This window comes from Citrus clementina, unplaced genomic scaffold (genome assembly GCF_000493195.1).
Source record: "Citrus clementina cultivar Clemenules unplaced genomic scaffold, Citrus_clementina_v1.0 scaffold_7, whole genome shotgun sequence".
Lineage (NCBI taxonomy): Eukaryota > Viridiplantae > Streptophyta > Magnoliopsida > Sapindales > Rutaceae > Citrus > Citrus x clementina.
This window is the reverse complement of record NW_006262075.1, coordinates 5,018,206-5,040,917: the sequence shown is the minus strand read 5'-3', so window position 1 is coordinate 5,040,917 and position 22,712 is coordinate 5,018,206. Positions and strand designations below refer to the sequence as shown.

The following is a 22,712-nucleotide window of genomic DNA, read 5'->3' as shown; positions in this document are numbered from 1 at the left end:
TTCGACTGGTGGGGGGGGGGGGGGGGACACATAAAAAAAAATAAAAAATAAAATGTATTAGTTAGTGATATAACTGCCTCAATTAGCCAAGTTAATAACTAACAAGGCGCATTCTAAGAACTATATATGTAACATGTTCAATGTATACGAAATTAAATTTATTCACATATATTCTTTAAGGGATGCTTAATCCAAGGGGTATCTATCTGACTTAGTAGTTAGTTGATGGTGGGGGAAGGTTGAATTTGTGGAAAAGAGACGAGAGCATCAAAATGCCGGCCACTTTGCGCAGATGCCTTCCTCATTTACCATCCTTGGTATTTTAATTGCACAATTCTCACCTCTTGCACCATTTTCTACCCACCTCAATCACATCACTCCTTTTCTAGCTTCGTTGATTCAACATTTCAACACCCACGTCGTGATAATTTGGCTCTTAATTAATTTCTACCTACTGCCTCTGCAGACGCATCCGTTACGAAAATATTGTCATAAATTTTTATTATCACTTGAACAAATAATTGCATATGCACACTCTTTAGCTTTAGTAACTTAAATTAATTAAAAAAAAAAAATTGGTATGGTCGCACTAAATTTTGTATGTCGTTAGATTTGTGGGTAATATTTTAAAGCAGCTCCGAATGGAATTATCATCGCATGGCCAACCTCAATAATTTGAAAAAATATTATTAAAAAATAAGTTTGACCCGACGAGATTGATATATATATTGCAATCGTAAAATTCGGGGTAACCGGTCTGCTATGGCAGGCTCTTACCAACTACTCACAGTCGCTTAGTCAGTCCATCTGGTCAAAGTTGTCACCTTGACTTTTTATTGAGAAATAATGTTGTTAGATGATGCTTACCCCAATTAGCGTCCTTAGCCTTTATGATTATTATTGACCAAGCAATTAATATATTTGAGACATATTAAGTTTGGGGAGGAAAAAAAAAAAAAAAAGGGGGGGCAAGAGGTTGGAAAATTCCGTACTCATCTACAATGATCATTTAATGGAAATTGTTTAAAAACTATTCTGCCAAGTCTTGGACGAAAGTTTACCGAATACATTACCATAAATATATAGAATAAAGTAACACTTGGACGGGTTCGTTAAAAAAAAAAAAAAAATAATAACTAATCATAGGAGGTAACATTCTAATGTAATACAATTTTGTGTTTACTCTTGGTTATATTTCTTAGCTTTTTTATTTGCCCATATTAGATGTATGTATGTATGTGTGTGTGTGTGTATGTGTGTGTGTGTGTGTGTGTGTATTGAAAGAAAAATACCACAAGAAATCAGACTATTAGTCTATTACTTATCCAACAGTAATACATGCATAAAAAAAGAATTTAATATAAAGATATTCCCCCGCGGCGCCGAACTACATTACTTTCAACTTGATGATTGCTTTTGGGATATTTCAAATTTCATTAACATTGTTTTCTAGTCGTAATGGATGTAAAAAATTGAAAGAAGGGGGGAGGGGGGAAGAAGAAGAGGAAATTGTTGAAGGTGCAGCAGGTGTTCCAAGTTTCCAGTCATAATCGATGGACAAGTATGTTGACCAGTGCATCCCACAAGCCACAAGATTAGAAGGAGATACAGGTGGTGTTCAAGCTTTGCACAACTTTTGGTCTTGGGGCGAGCAGGGCTGCCTCAATATGATAAATAAGATATTTTATTTTCACGTGGAACCTGCTTCAAGCAGTCATTGTTTTTGAATCAGCGCATGTGCAGCATGCTTTGAATTTCAGGGATGGTGTGATGGGCGAAGGCATCAGTCACTGCTGCTGCCTGAGGCCCGAGTGTGTGACGCATGTGCATTGACTATTTGACTTCGTCTTCGTGTAGGTGACAAAACTGAACAGCCAACCATTCCCCACAGGAAATTTTGTCCATACAGGAATTAGGAGGGCACCCAATTCAGCAATTTAACCACTCAACGGATAATAACGTTGCAGGAGGAGGAGGACAGATGTCAGAGAAGTCATATCATCTCTCTTTTATTATTTTACCATCATCAAAATTCTTTTAATAATTTTCTTCTTTTTTTTTCCCTCAATAATTATCATTTTTTTTTACTCAATCAAACTTAACGTGCCAAATTTAATGTATGTGAAGGATAATCAACAAAATGGAACTCGACTAGGTGACAAAATATAATTGATTGATTAAAAAAAAAAAATTATAGATTTTAATATAAATCTTGTTATGTTACGTTTAACGCAGCGTAGCACCAATCTCTTAATATACGTCGCATTAATTTATACAATTTTGTTCAATAAGTAGGATGTGATTCCAGGTGCTTGTCCGGCCCAACCCGGCCCGTGTCACAACTTCAACCCCACTGGCCACAACGGCAAAAAGTCATCGACTGCGACTCTTTAAAATGAAACTGCTATGGAGTTTGGATTATTTTGAGTTAAAACTATCAATACCAGAAATACTGTACATCTGGAAAAAGAGAATTGCCACAAAACGAACCGATAAAGAACAAATCAATTGCAACCTTCAGGTGCATACGCATCAATTCCATTAAAGGATCACGGTTAAAGATTCGTGTGTTATATGTGAGATACTCTACAAACTTTTCGGGAATCGGGATGTTAGGAAGCAGCCATTTAAAGGTATACAAAACTGGAAAAGAATTATATCATTCAGCAAACTAGAAGTACTTAATCACATGGCGGCGTAACCATAGCTCGTACATGACCATGTGGAATGCATCAAATCTGACAGGAGGTGAATTCCATTGAAAGTGCTTCTGGACCTGACAACATACAGCACAACAAATTACTGATAACAGACAGCAAGTTATTCATATTGAGAGTGATTACTATTAAAATTGTTTAATCTGTCCAATTACAGAAATTTAAGGATTTTTCATATAAAAAAAGTGTCAGTTTATAACAAGAAAATTCAACTAGAGCGCTTGAAAATTTTACCTTCACTAGGTTATTATGAAGTGAAACAAACTCTGCATCAGAGATGTTCTTGAGAATTTGCTTGAGCTGATAAACATCCCTTTCGTTAAGTATGACAGCAAACTTTCGCCAATCAAGAATGTCATTGAATGGCAGGTCATAGTAATTGGATAATATTACTGCAATAAACAAACAGAAGATTTCAGACAGGGGCAAATAAAACTACAGTGAAGGTTAAAGTAACATCTAATATCCTTCAAAACGAGGAAAATGGGGGGAAAAACACCAAATCTTCAAAGTGAGACTACCACATATTGGTTCTATAATACTATCAATATTGGTTAATCTAATTCCAGAACTTAGCGAGCATTCTATGTACACAAGTAAAATACAATGAATGCCTAATTGATAAAATAAAATTATAGGCACAGGAAGTTATGTTAGGTCATTAGATTACACCTAGGAAATCATTTCAAAATCAATGCTCTTCAAAATTTTGCTAAAAAGATACACAATCACTTAAAGCAGCACTCTTTGTACCATGCTGGATTAAGTATTCATTAACTCTTAGTGCCACTAACAGGAAAGAAAGAAAAACCTCCCCAGTATAGTTCATAAGGCAACTCCTCTACACTTGCGTATCCATTAACTTTTAGTGCCACTAAAGGGAAAGGAAGAAAAACCTTCCCAGTATAGTTCATAAGGCAACTCTTCTACACTTTGGCAATTATTTACAGGCTTTGTTCATTGGGATTGATGAAACCATCAAGGTTATAAAGTGGTGTTTCCTGTTACGAAGCCTCATCCAAGGGGTTATGTAAAACAACCACTACATGTTTGGAGACATGAGAAAAGAAAATAGCAATACATATTCTCTTTAATCCAGGTATAAGGCTTTCAGAAGCCATATATACCTTGAAGCAATCAAGAGAGAAAGAGAGAGAAATTTTAAAAAACAAACAAAATTCCTAGAACTCACTCATTGCAACAACAGTGTAAACTAAGAACTTACCAGGAACACATCCATAATGGATTGAGTCAGCTATACGAGCACTATTGACCTGTGAGCCACCAGGACATATACAAAATTTTGTCTTATAAAATCTCCTCTGATATACAAGAGGTCCAATAGCCCTATTAATTCTATTGTTTGAAATGTCAAGTTCTGTGTCATTCTCCCATACACGAGCCAAGATAACTCTAATTTTAGAGTTACGGTGACCAGCCCAAAAACCAAGAACGGTCCTGCAAATGATGTTTTAATTAACAGTTAAATCGATGAATAAGATTTCAAAATAAGCAACTATGTAGCAGCAACACAAAACCAACAATTATTCCTCATATATTGTGGGCCAGCGAAAAAAAAATTCCTCCACAACCATAACAAACAGGATACATGCCGATATTAGCAGTACCAAAAAGAGCATCAGTCCCCTATATTCTTTCCAATAGCAAAAAGAGTTTGTTTTACTTCTAAGAGCACAATTGAAAACGGGAACTATCAAAAATTGAGTAGCCCAGATGAACACTAGGCGAAGTATAGTGTGAACAACAACTAACATGGGAAGCAACTAATACATGAAAAGATCAATGAAATGTAACCTGTTTTCAACGTCACGTCCTCCACGGGGAAGAGCAAATGGCTGCAGTACTTGAGGCAGAGCAACGTCTTTATGTGGAATGAAAGCAACGTCATAGCTAGGAGAGCATACAACTCGAATTGCATTCTTAATGAGAAACGGAACTCCTTCCGTTGCCCTCACACCTACATCATGACAAGTTACAAAGAAGTGATCCGCACCCAAAGTTCTGTTCCAATAAGGATACTTGTTGATCAAGCTGTCCACGTAATCCTTAACGATTACTGTCATATTCTCGTAAGAAGTTCCCTGCATTCAAGAAAGAAATACCCATCAATCTCAAAAAAGCCACAACACAAGTGACAGCAATATAATGAGTCTAAGAAAAGAAAACTAAGTTAATGTGGATGTGGGTTACCTTGCCGCGCATTTTGTGGCAGGAAATGGGGATGAAGAACAAGTGGGCTCGATCGGGATCATGAGTCAAGAAGCGACTCTCTCTAATATTCTGAAAGAAATAGCCTTCGCTGGCGTATTTTCCGGTCAATTTTCTTGGGGTTTGATAAAATGTATTGGGATCACCATCTGGGTATATATAGATCTTGAAATTTGTCACCATTTCCAAGTAATTCAAGTGGAAGACGCTGGGCGAGTGGAAAACATCAGAGCCTAAATCCGAATAATCTTGTTTGTTTATGGCAAAAGAGAGAGTTGAGTTGAAGTTGTTTTGTAGAGGGTAAGAGCGAAAGGAATTGAAGGAGAGACAAGTGAAGCAGAGTAGGGTTACAAGTGCTAAAGTAAGAAGCGAGCTTCGGAGTGAGCACAATGTCGTCTGTGCTTGATTCGGCTGTGCCGCCTTGCTTCCTATCATCCCGCCGGAAACTGCGGCGGATTCCGGTTGAATCCAAGTTCCCAACTAAGGCTGTGGATTGGAGGATCTCTGCGTCTGTGTTTCTGATTTTGATATATTTTCTTTTACCTCCAAAGTTAAATAAGATGTAAACTGGAGTGACTCGGTTATTATTTAAATAGTAATAATATTTTTACACGTTTCTTTAATAAAAAACAAAAACAAAATAATATAACATTAATATATTATAATATAAGGTGCGTTTGGAATTCGCCCTAAATTGTATGGTACAATTTCTCAAACATAATATGTTGTAATTTAAAAATTATATTAATATAATATTTTATTTATTATATAAATAAAATAAGATATATATTACATATTCAATATTGATGTTGATATACTGATTGTATGATCGAACCTCATATATTACAGCGAAATATTGAGTTAATGTTTTTATGTTTTTTTTTTATAAATGATCTTACTTGAAAAAATAAAAAATAAAAAAAACTGCTGTTTCAATATTTGATGCACACGGCATGTGCATAAATATAAATCATAATCTCGCTTCAATGTCGTCAATTCAACATCAAACCATCAATTAAATTGAGTTAAAAATTATATAAATTTCTGAGTCTTTGGCTGAAGCATGTACAAGAAAATTCCACCCGCAACAGAAACATTAAGGGACTCAAATTCTCCTTGCATCGGAATAGTCACAAGTTCACATACCCGTTGTGATTCCTCTGAAAGGCCACGCCCTTCACTACCCATAACCAAGCACAACGGAACACCGGCGAAAGAATCCACAAGCTCTTGAGACAACTGTAACACTGGTCTCGGCTCTTCATTACCACCTGCATGTCCAGCTAGTAACTTCATCTGAAATTCATCTTTAAGCACTTCAAGATGATACCAACTGCCAGAAACTATGGGGAGCTGAAAGCAGGCCCCACGGCTAGCCCGAAGAGCTTTCTCATTGAATGGATCACAACAGCCAGGAAGCAGGAAAACACCTCCCTGTTGCATTTTGACCCTCGAATCATTATAACCATCCATAAGATATGCTGTAATGTTAGAAAATATGAATGATGGAATCATGGGGGAATTTGATGTATGCATCATTTATACTATTGTTGGGTCAAGCATGGATTGGTATTGTTTTTTTTTTTTTTTTGGATTTTGGGTTACTGAATATATTTCGGCCATGCATGACTGATTGACGAGTATCTAGAAGTGACCGTGCTTAACACATACAAATAAACACATAATCAACAAGATAAAAAGATAATTAAAAAGGAAAAACCAAAGGTAGAAAGATATTAGGTTTGCCATGTTACCCATTTAAAGGCCATAGCTGTTCTGAGTAATGTGCCGAGGTTACCGGGGTCCTGCAGGGAACAACTCTAACACATTAGTGATGCATGTGCCCTGAATGTTCCAGGTATTAAATGCCTGCAAATTTTAAATTAAAGAATGCTGTAGAACTAAATGCCATGCAAATTTTATAATTGTTAAATCAAGCATCAGATGAGAACCTTCATAAGCCTTCAAATACATTCTCATATTATGTTGCGACAAGCAGAGCCAACAAATAATCATAGAACAAACATGATGGCAATAAGTTCAAACATATTATGTTGCAACAAGCAGAGCCAACAAATAATCATGGAAAAAAAATGATGGCAACAAGTTCAGACTATTGTTGCACCACAAGGTCAAAAGAAGTAAGCTTGACCTAGTGCATATAGCTACATAAGAATATCTTCAATTTGAATTTCCATTAGGATTCTCCTCTATGTGTATGTTCAATAACTATCACAGAGTAGGTATTTGGTTAGTTCTTGTTGCCAATGATTAGACCAACATGCAAAATCATCAGTTTCCTAACATTCTTAAGGCAATGAGGCTTTATGGCGCCACCTTCATCACAATAATGCGAGATTAGAATTAAAGATCAAAATTTGACAGGAGTGCAAAATAAAAAATTTCTAGGTAAGTGAAATTTACCTGAATTCCATCAAGGACTAGAATTCGGTGTATAGATGGGAACCAACTTCGGCAATCTGCCTCTTTTTGATTGACATCTATACTAAAAACACTAGTTGGAATTTTCATTAGGGCAATTGCTTCAATGGATTCAGATGATTGTACTCCAGAAAGTTTTTTCATCACCACAGAGCTAACACGCACAGTATGAGTAGAAATATTGTCTAGTCCTTCAGGAACTTCCACCTTATCAAGTAACAGTAAACAATCCATTCTGACAGTTCTCTCTTGCAAGGACCTATTAAAGTTGTATATTTCCCTGCGAATAAAATTCATTAAGGATTTCACTCAACATATAATGGGAAGTACTATAGTCTCCTGTGGAACAATAATGCATCAAAGTTGTATATTTCCCCGGAAGATACTGTTGCTTCTGCTCAAAATCATCACTTCCTTTTAATTTCTCTCTTATAGTCCCCTTCAGTTATATTATATAAAAGCATAACCTACAATGAGAAGCACATCATTGGTCTGTCGTAATGTAGATGCCTATTTCAACTCTCTTTACTGAAGGTCCCAAAAACATACATCTCAGCAATTTTCACTCAGAACCTTAACAGAAAACCTATCAATAACTTCCAATACCAGATGTTATCCCCTTCAATAGCTAATCTGTGAAATGCTCCTAACACCCCACAGCCCCACCCGTAGATGCATTCCCCTCTTTGCCCCCATTTATAGCTGTAGTAACACAACATATTGTAAATTTGTAAATTGCTTTCTCCATTTGTTAATAAGTGTGTTGACCTCCGAATAAAAACATTTTTTGGGACAGAGGTTTGCATTATGAAATGTGGCAACACAATATAATTCACAGCACTGCAAAAAAATAAAAAATAAATACAGTATAGTTCAAGTATTCATGAATTCAATCCATCAAGAAAAGGTAGCAAGAAACAGGCTATGAGAATTGACAAATAAACATAGACAACAGAAACTACTAAAGCATGTATTTGATAAAAATGCCCGTCAATCATTTGTTGGTTCTTCCAAAAGTTGGAGAACATTGATACTAATAATAGCAAACTATAGACTACAAATCCACAACTCAGACCAAAAAGAGAAAGCATTCATTCATTTCCTGAAGTAGTTTTAGTACGAAGGACTGCAAATTATTGAGTACTAACTTTTTATTTGATCTAACATGAAAATGAACCCAACACCAATGTAAAATTTATGATAACTAAGAACAGCAGAAATATGTTTTGCAAAATTAACTAAAACAAACTCGAATGTCATCACACAAAAAAAAAAAAAGGCGGGAATAGTTCAGGTTACCTAATAGGAGTGGTACCCACAACCAAAGCAGAGCCATGAGAGTGGCGATAAGAGGAGCTCTGCCGGAGCTTGAGGCAGTGCTTCACAAATGGATTTGAAGTGCTCGTTATGTTTTTGACGTGATAAGGTAAAGCGAACTTCCTACCATCATCCTCATCATCATTTATATTTATATTATCATTATTATTACTGTATTCATGAGCACTGTATCGAATTGGAATTTGGGTTTTAGCAGATGATAGCTTCGACTTCACAGTTACGATTTTGGGCAGTGGAGGATAAGTTGCTGGTGCCCCGGCTGTGTAAGTGTACTGCATTCTTCTTCTCTTCCTCTCCCGAGAAGACCAGTTCATTGTTTTCGTAAGCAAATTGTTGGTTAAATTTTTTCATTAAGATCCTTTCATTTTTCCTTAAATGCAATCAAGTCCACAGCATTTCAAATCGTGAGAAAATTGCCCATTTGTAGCATTAACAACTGAGGAAACTGGACAGGGCCCCTGGACTTTTGGAGCCAGGGCACTATTAGGAATAGTGTGGGCAGGTGAATTATCTAAAAGCATGTTAAATTTCCTTTGCTATGTCAGCTTCCCAAATTCCATGACTCCAGATCAATTACATATCAGGCTCACTTGCTATTTTCCTGTAGGCTGCTGTAACCGTAAATTTTATAACAGACTTGCTTTGCTAGCACTGCTTAACTGCATAATACACTTCAACGGCTTTCATAACTTGCAATACCATGCCCCAGGCTCTCTTTGCTTCTCGCTCTATAGAATAAATGCAAAAATATGGGAGACGGCATTAACTCTTCAATTTTGGAAAATCAAATGGAATTATTGACACTATGAGATACCTTTGTCTACTAGGAACCTAAAAATAAAAATAAATATACAGTGGGTAGTATTCTATATTCTCTGAGATGTAGGCAAAGTAATAGATGACCCTTGGCTGGAAAAATCATCCAATTGAAGTATTGGGTTTTGGGTATATATCCTCTGAGATGATGATGTTGCAGGCATGTATAACCTCTCAGATGTTGGTGGCATTCCAGCATTTCTCTGAACAAGTGGAGACATATACATTCTCTCAGAAGTTGGAGGTAAAACATCAGCCGGTTGAGAAGCCGATGCAATATTTGAATGTAAATGAATATCAGTCCTTAGAGCTGGTGAGCCTATATGGTCCTTTCCAGGAGATGCACAAGGAATGTATATCTTCTCTGAAGTTGGAAACAATGTGGTGTTGGTTCTATGAAATGTTTGACTCACAGTGTCATTCAAGAGAGAAGTAGAAAACATGTACGTCCTGTCTGAAGTTTGATTCAAGGTTGCATCAGCCTGATGAGAAGCTTGAGCCATACCATCATTCCTGTGTGATAACTGACCAATACTATCAGTCTTACAAGACATAGGTACATATGCATTGTCACAAGGCAACGACATTGCAGTGTCGGTCCTCTGAGATGTTCGAGCTGTGTTGTCATTCCTCTGAGATGTACATGGCATATAAATCCTCTCAGAGGGTGGATGAATAGCATCCGTCCTTCGAGATGTTATGGGTGGAGATTTCCAATTAGATGTTTGGAGCATATACAACCTTTCAGATGTTTGTGGCATAGGTAGAGAGAGTACTTGGCTTGACAAATCCCCAACAGTTGCCGAAGGCATAGCTAGTGATGTCTCACGGTTAGACAAATCCATGATGATTGGAGACGTGAACAACGATACTCCCTGGACTGGTAAGTCTACATTAGCTGTAGGTGATAGGGATGATACTCCTGGATCAGACAATTCTCTCTCCGATGTGAAAGGAATGGACAGCAGTACTTCATGGCTTGGTGAATCTCTCTCTGATGCTGAGGACATGGCTGGAGACACTCTTGGGCTAGGTGACTCTCTCTCAGATGATTGAGGAAAAACTGAAGAAACTCCTTGGCTTCTCATATCTGTCTCAGATGACAGCGGCATAGTTAATGGCATCCCGAGTTTCGGTAAATCATTCCATTGTTGCGCCACAGTTTTGATCTGGGTGTAGAACTGCACACCTGATTTTCCTGCAAATAGGCAAAAGGCGAAAGTGATAAAACAATAGAAGGTCTAAAGATACCCTCCAATAAACCTTGACCAAGCCTAATGAAGTTTGTGAGCAAAAAGATAAGGAGAGAAAGAGATACATGAGATGGGGACAAGGGAACTATACCACAAAAATTGAATTCACCAGATTCATTAATTGAGGAAAAAGACGATGGAACTGGAACATTGATCCCAACCTAAATCATACAAAGTTCATGTCAGAAACCACCGTTATTCATGATTATATAGAGTTTGCTCAAACAAGAGTAAGGGTATCGCAAGTCTCTATGTTCTTGGGATGATCACCTACTCTCCTACCATTCCATCCTTCTATGACGAGCAAACTGAGGAACACCCCACAGGCAAGTATTAGTGAAACATGCAAAACTTGAGCATGCTCAATGTCAACATCTCCATTCTCCTCTATGGTCAACCCGGTACCTCTTCTTCAAATAGCACATATGAGCAATGCAGAGAGTGCTTAGGCATAAACTTTTGCAACATCTCTAGCCCACAGATTGGCACTCATATTTATAAAGGATGTCAAATAAATTTGTGCATTAATCAACTAGGAGACAAGGGAATCTAGAGGTCAACAAAAGAGATGTTTGGTAACATGCTTTTTGCAAAACTCATGACTAAGTTTCTAAATGCGGCTTACCAGTCTTGCCTCAATTTCATTCTGGAATTTCCTTGCAGCCAAGCCAGATGATGTAAAAATCGATGCCCCATTCACGAACCTGCAAAACAAGTAAATAGAATGAAAAAAGGGAAGTATAGTTATTAAGAGAACACTGAACGTGCACTTCAACTTGTTACCCAAGGAAATTCAAAAGAGTTCTAGTCTTCAAGAACTAACTTTATCATCAAAACTTACAAGGGAAAAATTAAGAAAAGTTTGCATGGTTAGGAAAAGCGACAACCAGCACTAATTATTCCCCAGAATGAATTTAAAATGCAAAAAAGATATGCATCATAAAGCCAACTTAAAATTAAAGGTGACAATTAGCGAATAAGTACCTGTTTCTGTTTACCATCTTTATGGCCTCTTCTAGACTGTCAGCCTGATCACAGTCAAAAAAGATTACAAGAGGAAGTCTGTCAATCTGTCTCCAATCAAAGCCATAAAATTTTTTATAAAGGAACAAAAAACAGTAATCAAATGTTTGTTACCTGCATATTAAGTAAAACTGGTCCAAAAATTTCTTCCTGCTCAACACAAAATAAGAGTGTGGTCAAGAATATGGGAGGGTCTTTGGTTCAACTCTTTTTCCACTGAGAATCATAATTATCCAAGTCCATTAATTCAGAAAATGCAAAAAGAAATAGTAGAACGAAAAGAAGTACCTTGTAACACTCCATGTTGGATGTAACATCACGTAAGATCGTTGGACCAACAAAATTTCCATTCTCATATCCTGGAACCTGCAAACCCAATATCACTTAGAGAAGGTTTGCTGTATATGGAAATTGAACACAAGAAATTATCAATAATTATCAACACTTCTCTGGAAAATCCTCTAAAGCCCACTTAATTCTAAAGGATGCATAGCAAGCAGAACTAAGAAAAGGAAAATAATAAGCGTCAAGCAATAGTTAAAGCAATAAAATATGATATTCTCTTCTAGTAAATTGAATAAATGAATACCACAATATTCCTCCCGTCAAGGAGAAGGCTAGCCCCATTGTCAACAGCATTCTGAATTAATCTGCTTATCTGATCCTTTACCTGTGAATTAGAAAAAACTTCAGGAAATATAATGATGGACAAAAAAAATCATCAAAAAACATCCAGAATGCACGAAATGAAAAGGCAATCTAGATGTAAAGGAATGTTTTCCACTTATAGAAAAACATATGATGCAAAAAACAGAAATCAACTGTCAACATCAGTCCTATTTTATCACTCAGATCAAAATTATTCTAAAATTTTGGAGGTATGTTTCCACCTCTACGCTAACCACTGGCCCAACATCAGCACTAGCATCTGTTCCCACGTTCACTTTAAGTGCCTTGGCAAGCTCCACAAGTTCATCTTCCCTGGAAAAAGCAGAACCCCTATGATTTGAGATATATCTTACTGACACCAATCATCTATTTTCCAAAAAGAATAACGACTTGCTCATCAGAACAAATGCACGAACTATCATATAAATACAGCATGACTCAACATTTGCCAAAATAAGATTCCAGTGTTAATTAATTAGATGAATCAAGTTAATGCAACCTAAATGATCAAAAGGTGAAAAGGACATATAAATAGCTAGTGTTGAGTCTGCACTGGAGCTCTTTTAGGTAAAATTTCTGAGTGTTAATTTCTACTTCTGAGTGTTTAATTTCTAAAGGGCTTTGACAGTCTTAAGTAGAAAAGGAAAGCAGAGAGTCTTAGAAACTCTACAAATACATAAAAGACGAAATATTTAATTACAAGATATAAAGTGGTTTGTAGAGAATATCCTTGACCTCAAAAACCGTCCAAGCTAACAATTGTTGTCTGATTTTCTTTAAAATAACTACTATTTTATCCCTTATTATTAAAGCATATTTACTCGCAGAAATTGTTTCTAAGAGAATGTGTATATCCAAGCTCATGATAAATTGATAATTCCAAGAGGCCTAAGTTGAAGCATAACAAATTTAAGCTGTTTGCAATGAAGATCTCAAGTAAATAATAAATTACATCTAAAGGAGATATGAGCCTTCGAACTTGAATCATAAGGGGCATAGTGGATTTGGTTCAAGGAAAAATGACTGTGATAGCAAATAAGTTCAAGTAAAACAATCAATATACCATTGCACTGAACTCCCAACAAAAACAGCTGTGCTGAGAGCTGTGCACCGCTCTCCTGCAGCACCAAAGCCAGCAGAGACCAGAGCATTCAAAGTGGCATCTATGCTTGCATCAGGCATGATTATTGCATAATTTTTGCCTCCTCTATTGGACTATGAAGTCAACAAAAGAATCAGATAACTAAGAAATTCGTGCTGACTTCAAAATATCAACCTAGTCGAGTAACAGAAACCCTTTTTCAGAGAAAAAGAGGAAAGGAAAAAGAGTGATAACAAAACAAATAGAGGGTATTCACCTGAACACGTTTCCCTCTAGCAGCTGCCCTAGCATACATCTGCACGCTAGCCTAAAAGTTTATGGGAAACTTTTTAAAAAGATGTGGAGGAAAATGAGAAAAAGATATAAAAAGAACAACCAAGATTGATATCAATGTCAAACACAAAGTTTAAAATCCAATATTAAACATATGAAATAATAATTTAGGACTGGATCAAGATGGAATCCATAGAGCATTGCTTCTATCATAATCTGTTAGACCTGTTTTGTCTCTTATCTTGTTTGGATTTCAAATACACTCAATTTTAGGATTTGAGCTTAGCTTTGCTGGAATTGAGCATCCTTGTACAAAACCATGACATTCCCTCGGTATAAGTATTTTGGGTTTCAAGCATACAACATATTTCAAGCTGAAAGATGATTAATAAAGTTTCTGTGCATTTCCATAAAGCAAAGGGCAATACCACAATTTATGAAATTCTTTACTTTAATGGGAAATGCATTAAGTTCGCTTCAAATATAAAAATAAACCATTATAAGAAGACATTTTCATCAAATAGCACAGTAAGATTAAATATAAACTTGGTTCTGCATGTCTCTTAATTTAAGTTGCAGCTTCATGTATTGCATATCATATCATAAGGAACCAGACAACTTACAGTGCTTGAAGCAACAAATGATATAGCTTTTATGTCCTCATCATCGCAAATATGATTTATGACATCCTGCACAAATACATGTCCAAACAAGAATTTCTCAGCAATAAATTAATGACCCCATGCTGGAAATCTTTATTTATCACATTCCAAGGTATGCATTTTTTTATGTATTAGGAAACTGCTTTCGAGCTGTGAATGATACCTAACTCCAATGAATTGGCTGTTTCAAAATCCTTAAGCTATAGTTGCATACAATAAAATCAAAGGATAAACATAACGACATCGTAAATTTCTTGACCTCAAAGGGAGGTTAATTGCAAGAAAAAATTGATTTCAACCACAAACTAAATACTTTTTTCCATTTCCAGATTAAATCAGCAGTCTTCTTAACATCAAAAATGCAAATTTCAATGATCCCACATCGTCAACTCGTGGTCCATGTAATCTTGAAGTTTTCAACATGAGGTCAAATGCAAGGAAGAAAGAGACATTTGATTCACAGATATATGCAAGAAACCCCTTGAATGTATCATATACATATGCTTGGGATTTCAGAATGTTTCAGAATGTAAATATACGAGACGCCCCAATTCTTATTTCCCATTCAAACCTAGTTAATTCTAATTCTTTCTCCCAAAAACACTAACCACATATCAAAATCAAACCTCATCACACTCCTTCCAATAAGGACAGAATGTTTATGAATTATCTAGTCAATTTTTAATCCTATAGGTGTGCACCACCATCCGGATAGCAGCTGGTCTCATTGTCACTTCACTTAGGTGCAAGGACTCTGCACTAAGAAAAGGCCACCTCTTCTCTGATAACACACCACAGATTACTGGTAAACCTTAGATTAACAAAACCATTGATCCTCAATAACATCTGTTACAATCATGTGAATGACAGAAAAGTGAAGGGTGACAAAAAAGTGAAGGGTTTTGAGAAAGTAAATTATACATTGGTGCCATGAACAATATTTAAGACACCATCGGGCAAACCAGCTTCCATTGCTAATGCTGCAAGAATCATTGAAGTTCCTGAAGAAAAAAGAAAAGGTAATAACAATATTAACCGCATCAATGTAACTCAAATGTCCCTTATGGATAACTAATTGACAAGAAAGACAACGTTAAATGCATCCGGTAACCATGCAAAATTCGCAGGTAATTATTACCAAAAGATGCAAAACGAACTAAACTAAATTTTCCGTTCTTATGTAACCTTGCAACCATTGGTCTGAATACAAAACATAACAACGAAATGAGAACAATTTTAGCACTGCCAAGTAATGCGACTTGATGAAATTCCTTTAACAATACTTCAAACGGTCATTAACTAAATATTTGATGCCCCCAAAGGCTTGGCCGAGTAGTTTTCAAGCAGTTTTATTCAGCTGACCGCCAAAGTTCAAATCCTGAGGGCGTGGGAGATAAAAATTATTTAGGTTTTGCCTACCCCTCCACCTTCTAAAAAAAATTATATGACACCTAAAATTATAACTAAAAAATGAGACTCCAATTTGCAAATTCTCCCGGACTAAGGACATCCGGAAGCTTTGAAAATTCTGGTTCAAAGAAGAGTCAAATAAGCCAAGTGGTACACTGTTGATTTAAGTCCAGTTGAATTACAACCCAAACTTTTAACAAGATAAAACATCCTCAACAAAGCACTAATTTTGTATAAACTTCAGTCTGCAATTATTGCTTGCACTAGAATCATACTGGCAATTTCACATCATACAACAGAAGTTCCAGTTATAGGGTTCAACGTCAATATCTCCCAACGGTTTCATTTGGTTTACAAAGGCATCAAACCAAATTTATTACCACAAAGCTAAAGGAAGTACCTGGATTTTTTTCAGATGGCTTAAGAATAAATGTATTGCCACATGTAACTGCAATTGAGAACATCTGTAGAAACAATAGAAGCATTATTACATCAAGAGTCTTGTCTTCCATTTTTTAAGTACCATGAAAAGAAAATTAACACCTTCTCAACCATACAACAGAACATAGCAAGACATGGCTCAAATTTCATTTCAAAGAGAAACAATAACAGGTTCAGGACTTGAAACAAAACAGAAACTTGATTTAAACATCTAGATTAAAAAAGAACTTAAAACCAAAGAAAAGAATCGAGGAATCAACAGACATACCCACAAGGGAGTCATGTCTGGGAAGTTGAAGGGGCATATTCCGGCACAAACACCAAGCGGTTCTCTAAAACAGTAAGTATCAAGGCCACACAAAGCATTAGGAACAAACTCCCCAATTTGGAGAGTTGCCACTGCACAAGCCTGTTCAACTACCTCTGAAAGCACAATGAGGAAGCGAGGAAATCACTCTAGATAACGCGGACAATCAGACAAAAACTATCCTCTAAAATATAATAAGAGCTGTATGCAGAATACCTAAACCAAATAACACATCTCTCTGAGCAGCCTTCAATGTTGTGCCCTGCTCTACAGTTATATTCATGGCAAGCTTGTCCTGAAATAATTATTTCTTTCTGCAAATCAAAATTAGAAGTTCAAAATAAAAAGGCAAAGTAAAAGAGATAATACTGCACTTACAATGTCCCTTCGGATCAGCTCCTGGAGCTTGAACATGATGCGTTGACGAGTAGCGACAGGAGTGTTTTTCCAGGCAGGAAAAGCTCGTTTGGCTGCATCAACTGCATCTTTAAATTCCTCATATGTCGTTAAAGGAACTTGAGAACCAACTTCTTGTGTTGCCTGATCAAAAAATTAAGTCTCGTTTATGTAGTGAATAAATACTGTATGAACAACTCCTTCAAGAATTAAGGGAAAATGTAAAATTCATTATTTAAATTTTTACACTTACAGGATTTATTACATCAATGGTTGCAGATCCTCGCAAATCCACAAATTTTCCCCCGATAAAATTTGAAACCTTCACCCATATTTAAATTTAAGATGAGGTATGAATCTCAAACTCTTAAACAGAGAATACAAATACACATACATATACATTTACACGGAAAGAAATTGAGGGATAAAAAGAGAAGTAAAAACTAAATTCAAAACAGAAAAAACCCATTTTCCTAGGCAAAGTAATTTCAAGAAAGAATACAATTTATATACCAACTTTTCTTCTTCACATAATCACTTACTCGATTGTTGTCTATATTTGGTGACACTCCAGAGGGAGAAGCGCTTGTGTTTACAGGAGTGGATCTATTTGGTCTCCAGGACTTGAAACTTTTCTCTGCAAGACAACGTCATTTGATAATGAAAAACTTTGTAGGCACTGAAGCTGACACTCTTGATTTCAAGAAAAAAACGCTTCTACCACTGAACATTTTAACTGTTCCGTACTAATTTACTGAAATCCAACCCTTATGCTAGTCGATTATTCAAAGACCAAAGTACTGCTTGATAACTGTTAATAAGTTAAAACTCTTTTCAAGCAGAGATTAGTATAAATCCACATCAATCCTGTAGTTACTCACAATATCTTTGGAGCATTTTTTAGTATTGAAAGATAATGAAGAGACCCAGAAGAATATTAATCTGACACCAAGCACAAAGAAGTCCAACTAGGTTGGTCAATGTGCGCATTCAAACTCTGCAATAGCTCTTACTAAGAAATGACTTATCTCCCACTTACTGTAATATCAAGAAAATGATCTCGGTAATATATATCTCATTTACCTTGTTAATTATCAAGCAATCCTAGAGCCCTATGTTAACCTTCCACCCACCAATCTTAGCCGCTGCATGATTTGTTTCATTTCAAAAGCATTGGTAGGGATCTAACCTGATAAATTTCCCTGACGAATTTTAGCTTTGAGGTTGTACAAATGCCTTGGTGTTGACTGCAGCTCAGGATTGCTTTGCTTAAGAGCCTTCAACACTTGACGTGGCTTTATACCAGCTTCAGTCATTAATTTGATTTGCTTTACCTCTTCCTCAGAGAAACGACGACTATAAGGATGTTCTGACATGTCTTTGAAAGGTTCATGGTTGTGTTCCCCATTTTTTATTGTCAGCACCCATACATCATCTTCCTTTTTACCTATGGCTTCAAAAGGGCAATTTATAAGCCGGGAGCATGCTTTCCTTTTGCGTTTATTTTCATCAATCTTACGCCTATTACGGTAGACACCTCCTCTGTCACAGCCAAGAATGACTCTTCTATCTTTTCTGGACTTTTTAATGGTTACGACATATCCTTGATTAGTGCCAAAGTCTCTAACATGTTTAATAAGATCTTCACGATCTTGAAAAGTCCCAGGGGGTGGAGGAATCATCTTTTTCTGCTCCATAAGGTCTATCTGAATTTGTGTTCCTGTACCAGAAGAACAAAAAATCACCTAAATGAAAACACATATGATATCATTCAAGTAATGTATAGAGACAAAAACATAAAAGCTTAAAGGAATAAAATTAAGGTATAATGTACCTTTGAAAATTTCATAGAGAATAAAAGAGTAAGAGCCAATTCCAAAAAAAAGGGGGAAGAGAGTGAGAGCCCTATCTTCTAATTCATAATACCTACCACTAGTTAGCTCTTGTTTTCAGATTCCAAGGGATCACTTTCTTACTATAAGCTTAACTTTGAAGGCCTCTTCTCACCTGAAAAGATTCTCCCACCCCACTAGTCCACTACCATAACAACTGAAAGGTGAGTGTAAACTCCCTTTTTTTTTGGATGGTGTCCTTTCTGAATTCTTATATGATGGCAATTTTTTCTTCTTCTGTAGAATACCAAAGTCGCCTTTAAACTAGGAACCACGTATATCGCACTCACAGGCCCCAATCCATCAGAAGAATTAGCCTTTCGAGGTGGCACAACAGCAGGGTCACTTAGAATTACTATTATCCCACACAATAATTAAAAATAACCTCAAAATAAGGGGAGAAGTATCTCAAATAGACTCAGAACCTCTCAATTCTCACAAAAACTAAGACTTTCTTCTGAATGACATAAACAGTTGACGGTCCTCTGAAAGTCATAATTGGTGGACTGAGATTAGACCATGGTTGCCGTTCCAGCAAAAACCACTTATAGAACCCATATTGATTGGTACAAAAGTTACATCTTGTTGGTCCATTTCTCTCCAGGATACCATATACATAGACCAAATTAACCGACGACCCTTAATGAAACAAAGGTCAAATTGTCCTGATACATCAGACTTGTCCCCCGGTGTGTTTGTGTGTGCATGCACGCGTGTATAAAACAAAGTTTCTTTAAAAGCTACTTCATAGATCTATATCCATTCCACGATCATGGCTTTCAAAAACGGTCAATGGTTCCAAATAATCCATCGATTTTTCATGTTACTTTTTCAAGCATGTTCCCCTTTTTAGGATCAAACATCAGGAAAACTTTCCCTTTGTATGTGAAACTTTGGGAGCAGCAGAATATGTGAAAATATGTTTTCATAAAGAATGCAAATGCAAAAGAACATTTCACAATCCATTCAACAAGCATCGCATAGAAACGAAAGAATAATACAACTAAATAAACCTTTCATCAACTTAAAACCAAAATAGAACTTGCAAGTAAAATGCAGAAGCCTCTAAGCTTGATTATAAGACAATCAAATGGACAAAGAAAGAAACTATTACAACGCTTACGTGTTTTAGTGCTTATGTGAACGAAGAAGAACAAAATCTAGCAACTCGAAAAATACAGAAATGATATTGAAACCAAAAGGTAAAGCAATAGGATTGAAAACAGGCAAAGGCACTTGCACGCCCTAATTTTAAGTCTGGATATCTATATACGACCATGAAACAAGCAAATTAAGTAAAAAGAGGACAGCAGAATTGGACAGAATCAAATTACAAACAACAACGATTTGAAGGAAAAACAAAAAACAAAATCATGAAATACAGAAATGATATTCCAAAAATAACAACCAGGATAAACAAAAATATTGCATTGTAGAGATGAGTGGTGCGTTTACTATCACAAAACAAGGGAAGGGATAAATAGAGTTTTAGGAGAATTAATACGTTACCTTATTTAAAAGATGAAAAAAAAAAAAACAGTAGTGAGAGAAACAGACGAAGAATGGAAGAAAGTGGGAGGGAAATTTGAAGGCTTTGCTGATCAAATTCAAAGGAAAACGATCTGGCCGCCCCCTAGTTTTTTTATTCACGGGGACAACCTCCTCAACCTGTCTCGACACTCTCTTCGGCCACTTTCTTTTCTGATATGACCACGTGCTCCAACTCTGTTTTCCGATTTTCCTTCCTTTTTTCTTTTTTTTTTTTTACTTTTTTTGTCTCTTCTTGTCTTTTTTGGCCTTTTTCCCCCCCAAATACATCATTTTATGGGTCACTAATACATTAATTCAAATTCCTCCTATCCTATTATTATAAAAATTATAGCATCATTATAAGTATGTATTATTAGACTTAATTAACAGTCCATTAAATTAAAAATTAGTTAGGACAATATTCTAATTTCAATCATTTGAAATTTAAACTTACTAGATATCAAATATATTAAACGTGTATTTTAATGATTAAACAATAAAAAAGAAACAAGTATAATATATTGAAACTTTTATATGTTCTTTAAAAACATATATATTTTAACATTAACAGAACCCAATCTTAGTTTATCCTCTTGTTATTATCTCTTCTTCAACCGAAAAAAAAATACAAATTAATAAATATTGTAACAATCTTAGCCAATGAGTAATTTCAAAAGAAAAAAGACAACGAATAAAACTAAGAATTATGTTGTTCCAATTATAAACATAAAAAAGATCTGAATTAATATGTGATGTTGAAGATTAAATAATTGATATTTGTTATTTACACATATAAATTAATTTGTATATTTACATATTTAGTTTTTACTTTTGTTAGTGATTTATAAAAAAATTATCAAATAACAAAGAATAAAATTATATCCATTAACTTAAATATATTATCTATCAATTAACAAGTAATCTTCATTTTACAGGTTCATTTTATTTATTAAAATGCTTTATAAAATGAAATACGTATAGATAGATTTTTGTATTTTAAAATAGAAAGGAAAGAAATTGTGAAGACGAGACGAGTGTGTGTATGAGATATGCGTGGCATTCGAAGTTTTACCATCTTTTGGCAGGGCATTGTGGCTTTTCGTTGTTGTTAGCCTGCTTGCAAGTAGTGTTACTAAGAGGCCATCTGGGCGCGTACCCTGATGGGCGATAGCAATCATGTCTTTAAATTTATGCTAAGAGTAATGAGTTCACAATGATGGCATTCGTGTCTTTCAAGTAAAGGGTAGACTTTTATCTTATATTAATGGGAAGAACCGAGTAAACTTTTAAGTGTAATGCTTAGTAGATAGATCTTTAGGATATATTACAAGTGTTATTATTTAGATTGCTATTAGATTTCATATTGAATATATCTCTTACAATTTAGGGGTTAAAAGGTGCTATTAAAAAAGATATTTATGTTAAAAAAATTCTTTAAACACTTATTATTTTTTTCGTTAAATATAATAAAATAAACTGCATTTATTGCTTCACTTGCAATCGCATAAGTACAAAGTTTTTTTTATTTTTATAAAATCAACACATACAATCCATTCCATCCCATCCCATTAATTTTGTTTAGATACAGTTGGTTAATTTTAAACGTTGTAACGGCAAGTTACAAGTTTGCTCCTATAAGTTAAAATGAATTTGATTTAATGAATTTATCCATCTAAATTCGATGCTTGGAGATGAATATACCTTATGGAGATGGAGGAATTTTAAATTCGAGATTTGAAGAATAAGCTTGAAAGTTGATTTTGTTTATATTAAATTGATTCTAAATCCATCAAATATCAATGGGATCAAGTGGGAACACCATATGGATATCAACATCCATTTTAAGTCTTGAAGACATGTAATTGGAGGATTGGATCAACTTGGATGCGGATATAAAAGAAGGAAGTTAATTGCTCAAATTTTACGGTGATAACGGATTATTAATAGAGTAATGATATAATCACAAATTATTGTACAAATTTATTTTGTACAAACTGATGTGACGTTAATTCATTAGTTGAATTAAATATCTATTGGCCTACATGATTTATTTATATTATTTTATATTTTCATTCAACTAATGAATTAATGCCATATCAGTTTGTATAAAATAAATTTATATAAGAGTTTGTGGTTGTATCATTACTCTTATTAATAGGGTCATGGTCATGGTGCGTTCTAAATTCTAATCTAACAGAGCGTTGGGTGAAAG

The 22,712-nt window shown here is 35.4% G+C and overlaps 3 protein-coding genes across 7 annotated transcripts; all 3 read right to left on the bottom strand.

The window, feature by feature from the left end:
* Positions 1 to 2,487: 2,487 nt before the first annotated feature.
* On the bottom strand, positions 2,488 to 5,515 carry LOC18036165 (probable glycosyltransferase At5g03795). Its single transcript, XM_006426183.2, has 5 exons — positions 4,929 to 5,515; positions 4,533 to 4,819; positions 3,943 to 4,175; positions 2,952 to 3,109; positions 2,488 to 2,776 (listed from the first exon to the last, which is right to left on the bottom strand). Exons 1-5 carry the CDS (start codon positions 5,379 to 5,381, stop codon positions 2,672 to 2,674), a joined length of 1,236 nt encoding a protein of 411 aa, XP_006426246.1. The 5' UTR covers positions 5,382 to 5,515; the 3' UTR covers positions 2,488 to 2,671.
* Positions 5,516 to 5,961: 446 nt separating this feature from the next.
* LOC18036845 (uncharacterized tRNA/rRNA methyltransferase slr1673) lies at positions 5,962 to 9,140 on the bottom strand. Of its 3 annotated transcripts, none has more exons than XM_024181329.1 (4): positions 8,688 to 9,140; positions 7,371 to 7,668; positions 6,701 to 6,766; positions 5,962 to 6,380 (listed from the first exon to the last, which is right to left on the bottom strand). In XM_024181329.1, exons 1-4 carry the CDS (start codon positions 9,038 to 9,040, stop codon positions 5,979 to 5,981), a joined length of 1,119 nt encoding a protein of 372 aa, XP_024037097.1. In that variant the 5' UTR covers positions 9,041 to 9,140; the 3' UTR covers positions 5,962 to 5,978. The 3 variants fall into 3 exon arrangements, with proteins under 3 accessions (XP_024037097.1, XP_006426245.1, XP_024037098.1); XM_006426182.2 differs by having other exon boundaries at positions 6,701 to 6,751; XM_024181330.1 differs by lacking the exon at positions 6,701 to 6,766.
* Positions 9,141 to 9,271: 131 nt separating this feature from the next.
* On the bottom strand, positions 9,272 to 20,655 carry LOC18036581 (methylmalonate-semialdehyde dehydrogenase [acylating], mitochondrial). Of its 3 annotated transcripts, none has more exons than XM_024181328.1 (20): positions 19,009 to 20,655; positions 18,268 to 18,798; positions 17,621 to 17,715; positions 17,332 to 17,400; positions 17,061 to 17,222; positions 16,899 to 16,977; positions 16,644 to 16,798; positions 16,335 to 16,398; positions 15,446 to 15,525; positions 14,486 to 14,551; positions 13,846 to 13,896; positions 13,551 to 13,702; positions 12,709 to 12,799; positions 12,408 to 12,488; positions 12,107 to 12,184; positions 11,933 to 11,968; positions 11,780 to 11,823; positions 11,421 to 11,499; positions 10,887 to 10,956; positions 9,272 to 10,740 (listed from the first exon to the last, which is right to left on the bottom strand). In XM_024181328.1, the coding sequence occupies exons 2-20, from the start codon at positions 18,773 to 18,775 to the stop codon at positions 9,593 to 9,595; spliced, it is 3,108 nt and encodes a 1,035-aa protein (XP_024037096.1). In that variant the 5' UTR covers positions 18,776 to 18,798; positions 19,009 to 20,655; the 3' UTR covers positions 9,272 to 9,592. The 3 variants fall into 3 exon arrangements, with proteins under 3 accessions (XP_024037096.1, XP_006426243.1, XP_006426244.1); XM_006426180.2 differs by having other exon boundaries at positions 20,480 to 20,655; XM_006426181.2 differs by having other exon boundaries at positions 9,273 to 10,740; positions 18,913 to 20,655.
* Positions 20,656 to 22,712: the final 2,057 nt, after the last annotated feature.

Bases quoted from the DNA above. Each gene is read 5' to 3' on its own strand.
- LOC18036165 (XM_006426183.2), bottom strand. From the start codon at position 5,381: ATGATAGGAAGCAAGGCGGCACAGCCGAATCAAGCACAGACGACATTG. The intron at 4,820-4,928 runs GTAACCCACATC...TCTTGAATGCAG, and splicing joins GCCACAAAATGCGCGGCAAG to GGAACTTCTTACGAGAATAT. The intron at 2,777-2,951 runs GTAAAATTTTCA...GTATGTTGTCAG, and splicing joins TTCATAATAACCTAGTGAAG to GTCCAGAAGCACTTTCAATG.
- LOC18036845 (XM_024181329.1), bottom strand. From the start codon at position 9,040: ATGAACTGGTCTTCTCGGGAGAGGAAGAGAAGAAGAATGCAGTACACT. The intron at 7,669-8,687 runs GTAACCTGAACT...TTTTATTCGCAG, and splicing joins GTGGGTACCACTCCTATTAG to GGAAATATACAACTTTAATA. The intron at 6,381-6,700 runs GTAACATGGCAA...AAAATGCAACAG, and splicing joins CAGCTATGGCCTTTAAATGG to GGAGGTGTTTTCCTGCTTCC.
- LOC18036581 (XM_024181328.1), bottom strand. From the start codon at position 18,775: ATGGAGCAGAAAAAGATGATTCCTCCACCCCCTGGGACTTTTCAAGAT. The intron at 13,703-13,845 runs GTGAATACCCTC...TTGACTTCATAG, and splicing joins CTAGAGGGAAACGTGTTCAG to TCCAATAGAGGAGGCAAAAA. The intron at 11,969-12,106 runs GTACTTCTTTTC...TGTGTTGAGCAG, and splicing joins CCAACATGGAGTGTTACAAG to GAAGAAATTTTTGGACCAGT.